General features: G+C 42.2%; 1 protein-coding gene across 5 annotated transcripts in view; it reads left to right on the top strand.

The window, feature by feature from the left end:
* The window catches only part of gria1a (glutamate receptor, ionotropic, AMPA 1a), a 62,256-nt gene that overhangs the window by 42,467 nt on the left and 7,989 nt on the right, over nucleotides 1–11,800 (top strand). For all 5 annotated transcript variants that reach the window (XM_019884242.1, XM_019884241.1, XM_019884244.1 and 2 more), the window contains exons 12-13: nucleotides 8,404–8,602; nucleotides 9,949–10,196. In XM_019884242.1, the coding sequence (XP_019739801.1) occupies nucleotides 8,404–8,602; nucleotides 9,949–10,196 (447 nt within the window). The remainder of the gene's footprint in view (nucleotides 1–8,403; nucleotides 8,603–9,948; nucleotides 10,197–11,800) is intronic.

The raw sequence follows: 11,800 nt of genomic DNA, 5'->3' as shown, positions 1-11,800 counted from the left end.
CACACACACACACACACACACACACATATACATACGGGCTGACCACGTGGTTAGTACGTCGACCTCACAGTGCAGAGGTTGTCGGTTCGATCCCAGCTCCGGCCTTCCTATGTGGAGTTTGCATGTTCTCCCCGGACCTGCGTGGCTTTTCTCCAGGTACTCCAATTTCCTCCCACATTCCAAAAACATGCATGGCAGGCTGACTGAACACTCTAAATTGTCCCTAGGTGTCAGTGTGAGCGCGGAAACAGGCAGGACAGGCCCCCTTGAGGACCGAGTTTGGTCACCCCTGTATTAGACAGAACATGCTGGGGGTGCACTGAGCTTAAGCCTATCACTGTTACATGTACTGAGAGACAAATGGCAATAATCAGCCTTGGGCGTCTCTGTTTTCGATTACTCAGAGAGCACTAACTTCACTCGTGCATGTGTGTGTGATGCTACACTGTATGATGAGTGTGTTTACACATGCGCGTAGGCATTCGGTGTTATAAAGTCATACGCTAAGGTGCGACATGAATATGTAAAGTGTGTGTGCATCTTTGTTTGTTGCACACTCCATCGCTACTGATATTTATTCTTAGTCTACTGTGCTCTTTCTAAATGTCAGCACTGTCAGTCAGGACTCCCATAAGCCGCAGTCCAGACTGGTGGGTCCTCCTATTTATCTCTGCAGATGGCGAAATGCCCACCATCCATCCATCTGTGTGTCCATTTTTCTGTCTGTTTCTCCAACAATCAGTTTCTCTGTCACTTCCCTCAGCTGTGCTTCTTTTTTCAAATTTATCAAGTTGGCTTTCCATCTGCCCCGCATGGCTGAATCACTTTCTTGTTGAACCTGCTCACCTCTGTGTGCCAGGAAAAATCACTCTGTTATTTTCATGATGGCATATGTATTTTCCTTTTGTCAACAAAGTGAGGCTCAGCTGAGTCGAAAAGCCAACCTCCACACAGACGATTACCCACTGTGCCCCTTTTGGCCTGTGTTTTTACGTGACCGTGAGACCGTTAAAGATGACGTTGAAATATACAGTCCATGCCAGTTGTCGTAGAGCGCATGAATATGTGTGTGTGTGTGTCTCTCGCTCTTTCTCTCTCGATAAATAAAACATAACAAAACAACAGCTCCTGCATGGAAAAAGAGTCTCCTTTCAAATTAGCTTCATATCCGTATTCAGATGATTTTCTGTATTGTCTATTTTCAAATTGTTTTTTGTTTGTTTGTTGTTGATACAAAACAACCATCCAGGGAAACTTGACTTTTTTTTGCCACATAATGACAGGAAACTGTTGTTACACTTGTGATTGGGAGAAGCGTGTTTGTCGGTGGAACTTCGGGCTGCACACACCACCTGCTCCCACAGGGAGAATACGTCAAGTTTTGTGTGTTTTTGGATTTGTTCGTTTTTTTCAATTCAAGAGACGCTCCAATACAACAAATGCAACACATAAACTCAAACGTTTTCACTCATCAAGCTCAAATTTAGATGGCCACTGTGAGAATTAGACTGGAAGAAGTGTGTTTGTGGGGGGAAATTCCGGCTGCACACAGCTTGTTCCTTTTTTTTTTTTTTTTTTTTTTGGAGACGCTTCAAGACAATAAATATTGTATGTATCATGCATTCAGTCAAACATTTGTGCCATTTTAATCAGAAATATAGGTGGTCGCTTTGAGAATTGTGATTGGAAGAAGCATGTGTGTGTGTTTCACCTGCGCTTCCGATGGACACGCGACAGTTTTATGTTTGCTGCTGCGGAGGAGACATTGAGTTTTTTGTGAGGTTTTGGGGCATTTACGGCCAAGTGATTTAGCGGTCTAATTAAGAGTTATTTTAACAGAACTATCATAATGAGTTGTCAAGTATATGTTAGAATTGATTATGATCTTATGAGGCATTGATGTCCTACTTGATGTTCCATCAGTGTTTAGTAAAGTAAAACCAGATGTTTGCCAAGGTCCAATTTCGATGAAACACAAAAGATACGGTACTCAGTGCGCTTTGCTGAAGAACTACAGAAGTCAAAGAATAATTACTGTCGAGTGGCTGAAATCAGGGAGCTTGGACAATTTTCAGTTACAAACTATTACTCGATCGTTAAAACTGTCATCGATTCATTGGATAGTCAGTTGTCGATTAATTCTAACACCTTCCAACTGTTCTCAATGGCGTTTCCCATATTCTCCCAGAAGGCAATGAGGTCTCAGCGCAGAGCCCAGTTCAACCGTGTGCATGTTGGCGTGTGGGAGCATGTGCGTGCGGCCTGCATACCACCTCCCTGCCAACCCATTAAGCTTTCCCCTCTTACATTGTCTGCCTTGCTCCACTTTTATGACTCGAGACTGAAACTAATGAGCTCTGTCACTCACACTCTTGCCTGGTGGTAAAGGATATATCACATGTCACCTGTGAGGATGGTGTATGTGATCTGTGATTTATTTTGATGTGTCCTCTATGAACCTACCAACCACCGAAAGAAGCGGGTGGTGACACATACTACCCACAGCGTCTATATTGATAGTCTTGTGTTAAACTCTAACTTGAACCCAGCATGTTGAAGTTGAGCTGTTTTTTTTTTCTTTTTAGATAATGAGCAGTATTTTGCCTTCAAGGATGCACTTGGATCAGCTCAGCTGAATTAATAAGAGTGGGTGACTCAAGCCAATCAAGTCCAAATTTTGGACCTCAGAGGTGCCTGACGGCAAACATTCTACCGGTGGTATAATGTCATGAAATACCGGATTATAAAATTGTCTACGTGCCTGATATTATAACTGCATTGGTCCATGAAAATCTGCAAAGAATTCGACAATTAATTTATCGGAGCTGAACATCGTGACCTCAATATAAACGAATGGAAGAGATGGCCAAGACTCCCTCTATTGTTTATTTATTCCTATGATTGAGATAATCGATCGGCATCCTTGTTTTCGAGACATCAAATAATCTGGCCTTTGAATTACTTTATTCGGAAGTGGGGAAATCGAGCTCAAAATCGGCTCCATTCTAGGCATGTGTGGACCTGGCTTTAGACAGGTACCGTTTTAGTCAGAGTCCTGACTTGTGGGATTGCCACTCTTTGCAGAATGTCACTTTGCTATCACTCTGCATTGAGATCGCCTTGAATGCTGACAATCTTTGTTTTGCCAGTGATGGAGATGCCGCTGCACACCGTCGCACTGCAAACAATTGTCAACACCTGTGTGGGTACGGCACAGCTCAAAACAAGAGTCAATAACAGAAGAGGGTTTCACAGTTGAAGAAGTGGTGAGAAGATTCGGCCCATTTTAAATGGGTGCAATGTGTGCAGAATTGTGGACTTATGAGCAGATTTTCTATTTGATGCATGCTTTGTTTGTTGCCTTTGAAACGGGTTTCAATCACTGATAATAAACATTTGAATCGCAATTTATTTAGAATTTATTAAAATAAACTTTTATCTGATTAAGCTGCATGTACTCGTGCATATTCTGAAGCGTGAAGTATTGATTTTTTTTTTTGCTGATTTATTTCACGATACTACCCCACCCAAATTGGAGTTGCATGAGAAAACAGTATGAGTTATGCTTACTGCCTGGCAGTAAATGGAGAAGCACAAATTGTATTTTCAATCAAGAGAATTGCTCATCTCATTATGCACAAATCTTATTGTTTTTAAGTATCATTATAATTAGCAACAACATCTTGAATCGAGTTACATTTCACTGAGTGGCACAATTATGGCATTCGTGAGCTGCTGTCACAGCGATTGGGGAGCAATGATTTATTCATACGGTGAGTTCATTTTGGTTCGCAGCACCACTTGTGTTTTATTTATCTGGAAAAAAAAAACCTCACGCTGGCAACTTGTGATCACAAATGCACGCACACGCGCTAACCAGAAACCAGTGCGGCACACAAAGGAGATGCACAAACTCCAACAGGATCTCAGTGCGATTTTCACACTTTGTACATGGGCAAAGAGACGGATACGATGTCTCATCTGCATTTAAAACACAGTCGCACTCTTGTTTAAGGCAGCAGTGGGGTTTGCCGCAATCAAGTGTGATGGCATGTTAATGGCTTATCAGTCAATCGCGCATCTGTTAGTCACTGATTTAAGAGGAGACCTAATGAGACTTTTCCACCGTAGTGGCAATTCCGTCGCACATTGGGGACGGTTGCTCTTATTGGACTTGCAGAGAGCGAGGCAGAAAAATTAGATCACTAAAGACTCTCTCGGCTCAGCGGTACTGTTTGGAGTGCAGAGTGTGCTACCATGGCAACGGTAAGGAGATGTTCTTCGAAGAGCGCTGTGAGCTTTTCTCACCGCGTATGAAATTGTTGCAATGGTCCAGCAACATTTTGTTATTGTTTGATATAATGAGTGAACTGCTCCATCGTATTCTTTTTCTCTTCCGTGATCTTTTGCATCATGATTTTTGCCACTCTCACTGCTTGTCAGCACGGAAAGTATGTGCATGAGCCAAATGATCAGAAAAGTTGAACAGCACAAAGCCACAGCGCATCTCTGTCATGACTTATTCACATTAGTGAAGAGAAAAATTGCAGTTACCGTCGCTCGCTGCAGCTGCGGCACGCTTGCAGCAATATTTTTATACTGTGTGTCATGCAGTAGCATGCAAATATTGACCTTTAGATGGTAGGAGGAAGGGATGTTGATGAAATCATTTTTTTTCTCTTATCAGCTCAAGTTTGCAGATTAGTGGGGTCTTCAAGATAAAAGCTCTGCTTTAGTTGGGATATTGTTATAATCCCAAAGATGCGAATAGCCACGTAAAATATCCTACTCGCTTACTATTGTCTATGACGCACTTCTTATTTCACTCACCGTCTCCAAGCATTCCTCTGCTACAAGAGCTTACAGTTATAAAACAATCTGACATTCCTCAGAGAAAACGAGGGAAAAACTTCATTAACTGCAACTTCACTTCATTAAGCACAAAAAGCGTGACGTTGCACAAACCACCATGCCGCGCCATTTCAGATCCTGATGGGTTTTCGAACCGCAGCAGAGGAACAAAATTGCCTTCAAGTCATACTATGATTAGATACTGTTTCATTCTCATTTAAGACTCCTAATCTATTTGTAATGTGTCTTATTTCTGTACACTTCCGAAAGTTATTAGTCACCCCTTATTACCATATCTGATGGAGGCGGCTGGTCCGAGAAATTGCTATTTCTCTTCTTGCTGCAGTTGAAAGCAAACGTCCAGCACACACATCTGAAATGTTCTAGGGCCGGCGTCACAAAATCCAAATGCAAACGACAGTCACCAATAACCAATTAATCCTCCATTTACTCTCCCTTCAAAGTATATGCCCCTGAAGTGGAACATATTTTCCCAGCCTTTTCTGCCATGCCTTCATGCACTTCTGGAAGGATTTAGCTTTCTGGAATCTTCCGTAGCTCCGTCATCAGGGCTATCTTGGCGTCTTTATCTTGAAAATGGGTCCCCTCGATGAGCTCCTTCAACCTGGGAAAGAAAACGAAACACATGAAGCCAAGCCAGGTAGGTTGGAGGTCGGTCCAGCATGGCGATGTCTGTCTCTTTGAGGAACTGTCCGATGCTCAGGCACCGTGAGCAGGCGGACTGTCATCATGGTGAAGCAGCCACGAGTTGTCCTGCCGCAACTCTTGCCTTTTCTCGCCCACTAAATGAAGAAAAATGTCTGGCCCACACTGATGTGAAAATTGGTTATTCGTATTAGGTTTGAAAATGGATCTTTTGTTGACACCAGTCCTGAAACCTATCTGACACACCTTGTGCAAGAAAGGCTTGTGACACCCTCTTAGCAGGCAGTACGTGTGCTGGACTACGGAAGCGTGGGGCTGCCAATGCGGAGTAAAAAAATTATTTTGACCGGGCAAATACGTTCAAATGTACTCGCAAACACGTTTTGCCATAATGCCACGGGGTATAGGTACCTAGCTACAAGTAGGCCCCCATGCTTTTAAAATTCAAGTCTCAAGGATACGAAGGCAGTCAATCTTGAGAGATTAAATGACGTTTATCCGGGAAAATAAAAAAATTTGATTTTCATTTGCAGCAGTACAGTTGATATTTCCCTGGATATTGTACGTACGAGGAAACTCCTTGGTATGAAAAATAGAAATCACAATTTTATCACAGGCTCCCCCTGGTTTGCATAATTATATACGTGCCATGGCTTTTGCAGTATTCAGTGAGATTGAAAGGATCAAGCAACATAGTGTACATGTCAGTGATAATGGGCAATCCCCTTCGGTACAGTCACAGCTCCTTTGTAGTGACCCCACGGTGCCTCTTGAGAGTGACGGCATTATTACAACACAAGGTTTATTGGCAGTTTGAGCCCAGTATGCTCCCATCGTATCTCGCATGCAGCAAGAAGCTTTTTTTTTTTAATCCCCTATTAACATTCCTAATTCACTACCCTTGAAAATATAGAATGCCTTCCAAATGACTTATCAATTAATCATTCCAGCCTTGATCATCCACAACTGTGTTCGCGTAAACAGTCCTCCAACTGTTCCTCCATTACCATTTCATTTCGTCATTAAATGGAATTTAAAAAAAAGAAAAAAAGGAAGTGGAATGAATAATTGATTAATCATAGCTGTTACAAGGCTAAGAAATTACAGTGCTACTTGGAGGTGTTCCCTTACAGTAATGAGACAGCTTAGTTTTACCAAAGCTCTTAGGTAGTCTGCTGCTGCACTAATGTTTGATGAGAGCAGGAGAGGCTCCGCGGAATGGGCTCGGGGAGGAAACAAAAAGGAACAAACAGGTCTGGGTGTGCCAGGTGCTCGCCTCTTTGAGCATGGAGGACTCCTGTCACACACACACACACACACACGCATGCACACACACGATGGAAATGGTGACCTGGTTGTTCTCTCGCAGTGAAGTTCTTGCAAGCACACTCCAATTGGGACTGAGTGTGTGCACACTTGAATGCCTCAGTGTCTGAGCCAAGGTGTGGACCACAACAAAGACCCGTCAACCTCCCCCCCGCACCTCCAGCACATGAGCAGACAGGGAGAGGCGGGTGCAGCGGAAATTGTGGGTGGATGGAGGGAAGAGCATAAGACAGAACTAGATAGAAAGAGGGCAATTGAAGGAGAAGGATTAGACAGCTGTTTACTTGCATCTCCTGAGCCCAGCAGCAGCAGCAGCAGCAGGAGTTTACTTTTAATCTCTGTGATTTCTCCCTCAGCCTGTCTCTCTGTTTGTCTCTCAAGCAAGCCACCCCCTTTTTGGGTCTCTCTCTTCCCCAACTTGTTTTCGCATACCCCAAAAGCGTTCATTATTTGCTGTGCCTTAATCGGAAGATTTTTTTTTCTTCACTGGCAACAACATAGCACAATCTAATGAAATTCTTGTTGTAGGATCGAATATGCTCCTGCACGCCCGCGACCCCTCATGCAGAAAAGCAGATCAGATTATGTGTGCATGGATGGATAATTAATTGATAGTTTTGTGGCTTAATTTTTTTTTTTTTTTTGGTCGACCAATTTTTGTGGTCGGCACGTTGTTATTAGTCGACTTTTTTTCCCAGTTTACTTTGGAGTTAGCCCATTTTTTCCCCCCCAGTTTACGAGTATTTTTTGTGAGAGATTAAACATCTGGATTTGATTTTAACTCTTTGGAGTTGCACAGATAAATCTGCAATTCAGCCGCTGTGTGTGTAAAAATGAAGAACATTTTTTTTCCATGTTATAGAACATTTAGCCGCTGTGTGTGTAAAAATGAAGAACATTTTTTTCCATGTCATAGAATATTCAATTCGGATTGACATTGTCAGAAAAGTATTCATTTAGCCATCCATCCAATTTCAAATCCGCTTATCTGCGCGAATGCTGCAGCCTATTCCAGCTGTTTTTGGGCAGTAGGCGGGGTACACCCTGAACTCGTTGCCAGCCAATCACAGGGCACACAGAGACGAGCAACCATCCGCGCTCACACTCACACTTAGGGACAATTCAGATATTTCATGTTAATCATTTTAGGACTATTTAAGCAAAATTCTATAATTTCCTTAGGCACACCGGATGAATCACCGATTTAAAAATTGTCAGTACGATAATGTCTTACAGTATTTAATTAAAATGTTCTTTGTTGTCGTCACATTTTGAAGTCAAACTCAAATGTGTTCAGTCTGGAGAAAAATTACATTTGCTTCAGTGTAGGAGGCAGCGAGATGAGTGGGCCATGGGAGGATCGAGTATCTATTCTTTTTTACACATGTGGCTAAGCTGTCCAACGCTGGTAAAATGATGATGCATTGCAGCAGTGTGATGCAATATATGTCATCACAATGGCTTCAACATCCGTCAAAATCTTCACGACGAAAATAAGCCGCCTCTGTCGTTTGATGATGACCTTTGACCACCCCAATGATGTCATCCCTCTGATTTTAGCTCTCTGTCTGGCCGCATTGTTGGAGGTGTCTGGTGGTTCTTCACCCTCATCATTATCTCATCCTATACGGCCAACTTGGCCGCATTCCTGACAGTGGAGAGGATGGTGTCTCCTATAGAGAGTGCTGAAGACTTGGCCAAGCAAACAGAGATTGCCTATGGAACACTGGATGCTGGCTCAACAAAAGAATTTTTCAGGGTGAGAGTGCATCTCATTTATTTTTTTATTTTAATATTTTTATTTAACCTTGATTCAACCAGGTTGGTCCCATTGAATTTAAGAACCTCTTTTTCAATAGAGACCTGACCAAGACAGGCAGCAGCAGTCATGGAAGTTTCCATGTCTTTCAATTTAGATTTACCAACATTTAAGAACACTAATTTCTTTCTGGAGAAGATTCCAGGTTGTAGGTTTAGAGTACCCAAAGGCCTTCCTCCCAATTTCTGACAGAGAGCAAAAAGAGATTCTGAGAATGCAATAGGGCTGTGTACTTTTCTGCCTGCTAAAAGTACAAAGATCGGTAGAAGCAGCCACAGAATTGCTTTATATATAAAGGTGTGCAAGTAAATGAGCCCGCGGGTAACCAAAGCAGGCCATCCAACCCTGTGCAACTCACAATGGTGAGTCAGAGCTTTGCAATTTGGACGGAACCTTATGGATGCCTGGTCAACAGTATCAACTAGATGGAGTGTGCAGAAAACACCACATTAGCTTTGTGAGTAATTTTCAAGGGTGGAGAGACATTCGATCTTGAGATGACAAGCACGAAGAAGAGACAAGTTTTTTTTGCAGTTTTGCTAACCCTCAATTGGCACGTCAACGTCACTTCCCGTCTGCAGCGAATAATGATTTCGCCAACCATAGCGTCCCCCTTATGTTGTTTAATTATTCTGCGTAATTCTTATCGCGGGAACGCAATTTTAATCAGAGTTCCTTGTTTTGACTAGCACTGATATGTCCAATGTATACTGGCTTTAAAAAGTATTTGGGTTTAATCCCCCTTTGAAGAAATTGCTGGTCTATAAGGTTGGACTGCTGCGTCTACCGTGAACAATGGTGAGTGTTTCTGAAGGCAGCGAACGTTCTTATGAAGGTTCGTTAAAGTTCACAAATGGTCGGCAGACGTTAGCCAACACTTTTCCAGGCCAGACCGTCTGGCAACCTTTTGGCAAACATTTGCGACCTTCAACGAACCCTCAAAGCGACATTCAAAAACACTCGCAGTTGTTTGTGGCTCAGTGGGCTTTATGAGGTGAGGTGGCAAAGAAACTGGATAGAGCCACCTATCTCTCCATAGTTTGTGATGATTTATTATATTCCTCCAAAATTGGCGACTGTAAAAATGGAATCATACTTTCAGCGATAGAAATACGGAAATAAACAGCATATTTCTACAAATGTACGCTGCATGCAACTGTCTTCAAGAAGATTTTGAATATTCATCCGCAAAGACCAAAAATGATGAATGCCAGGTCTGAACTATTCTTACTGACTATGTATCCTTCCCCTGATCTCACACTTTTTTTTTTTTTTTTTTTAATCAGAGGTCTAAAATCGCTGTGTTTGAGAAGATGTGGTCCTACATGAAGGCTGCCGACCCATCTGTGTTCGTCAAGACCACAGACGAAGGCGTCATAAGAGTTCGGAAATCCAAGGGAAAGTATGCCTACTTGCTGGAATCCACCATGAATGAGTACATAGAGCAGCGGAAGCCCTGTGACACGATGAAAGTAGGAGGGAATCTGGACTCGAAAGGTTATGGCATTGCCACTCCCAAGGGATCCCCTCTCAGGTAAAACCCAGCCACTGCAGCACAGCTGGATAAAAGCTCAGGGAACCTTTTATGGAAGCTTGTGCATGAGCTGAGTCTTTTTATTTTTCCATCACATATTTTTTTAATTTTTTTTTTTTTTAACTACATTATTATAACACGATTGTGCAGTTCACGTGGAACAGTTTTGCATAGCATTGAAGTTGTGTTCATCCTTTGGTTAAACTGTTCACAGTTTGTTGTCTTGATCAACTGATCCACTCAAACCTGTGAGCGCCTGCTTAAGTGTAGTTGAACACTTCCTTCTGAGCATTTCTGGTTGGATTTGATCATGAATTGTACTCTCAATGGAACCACTATCACATATAGCTAATGGCATGTAACGCAACCTCAGAGGAAAACACACACATAAACATCCTGTAAATATATCCATCACAAGCCGCTCAGGCCCTCAAAGCAGGAGGCCGGTGAAGAGGAGCACATCCCACGCAGTCACCTGCCCACTTAAGTCAGGGCTCACACGAGTGAGTGTTGAGTCCACCAAATTGAATATGTGCCCTATTCAGTGTGATAATTGATGAAACTAATGATAATGTGTCCCGAACACTCTTCTGCCATCGATGTCCAAGCGCAGCAGCTGCCATTTTGCATTACATCAACCACCATTCATGCTCCTGCTGCTGCAGAGAGGGAGAGCCGAAGCCAGTGGCATCTGAAGCCTTTAATCCAGAACTAATAAGGCTCGTTCGTTTTAATGAAAGGAGCCTCATGGTGAGATTTCATTCAAAAGTGCAGGGGATTCATTTGGGCTTCCACCTTGAGTCGCAGCCAAAGGTCAGATAAAACTGACAAGAAATGCTTCCAGTGCTTCAATCACGGCATCTTTTAAATTAGACTCAAATTTGATTCAATAGTGCAGTCAAGTGTTGAAATCTTTTTCAAAGTCATAAAGTCATCCTGATCTCACCAGTATTAAAAAATATATATCTGCTGAGGACCTCCAGAAGCTCTCTCTCTATGTGGTGTTTCATTCTTTTGCTTCCAAGGAGCCTCTAACCAAGTCTTGGTACCCGCACATTAACAACATACATGATTTTTTGTTGATGTTTTCTTGACAATGGATAAGAATATTGTTCTATTCAATGTCATCAATGTACTGTAATTTGAAATGCGTGTATTATTTTCTGTTCATCTGGAGAACACAAATGAGTGAGGTCTGTGTTTTTTCCAGATCAAAAGGAAATAATGAGATGCATGCATTTTTTTTTTTTCAGAAAGTAGGGATGGGCATCATCAATTCATTGTAATTGTTGCTGATTTATTGGCTCTCGAATCCACTGAGTCAAAATGCAGTGCGCTATTTCGCTGTAACGACAGATGTGTGGTTGATTCGGTTTCAACTAGTGTGCGGTCTAAAAAAAAACCCAAAACCATTAAGGTCACCTTGAGGGAGTTTACCTCCATGCTTGCAGGCCTCAGCTGCGGCAACTTTTTGTATTGTAAATACACAATACAAAAAAAAAGAATAAGCGTTCCAAACATTGAAAGAGATATCTCATTCATATGATACTGGAAAAAATAAAAATAAAATAAGAATAATCTCTGTTGATTAATATGTAATCGAA

This window comes from Hippocampus comes, unplaced genomic scaffold (assembly GCF_001891065.2).
Source record: "Hippocampus comes isolate QL1 unplaced genomic scaffold, H_comes_QL1_v1.1 scaffold156, whole genome shotgun sequence".
NCBI lineage: Eukaryota > Metazoa > Chordata > Actinopteri > Syngnathiformes > Syngnathidae > Hippocampus > Hippocampus comes.
The sequence above is the reverse complement of the archived record's forward strand: the minus strand, read 5'-3'. Positions and strand labels throughout refer to the sequence as shown.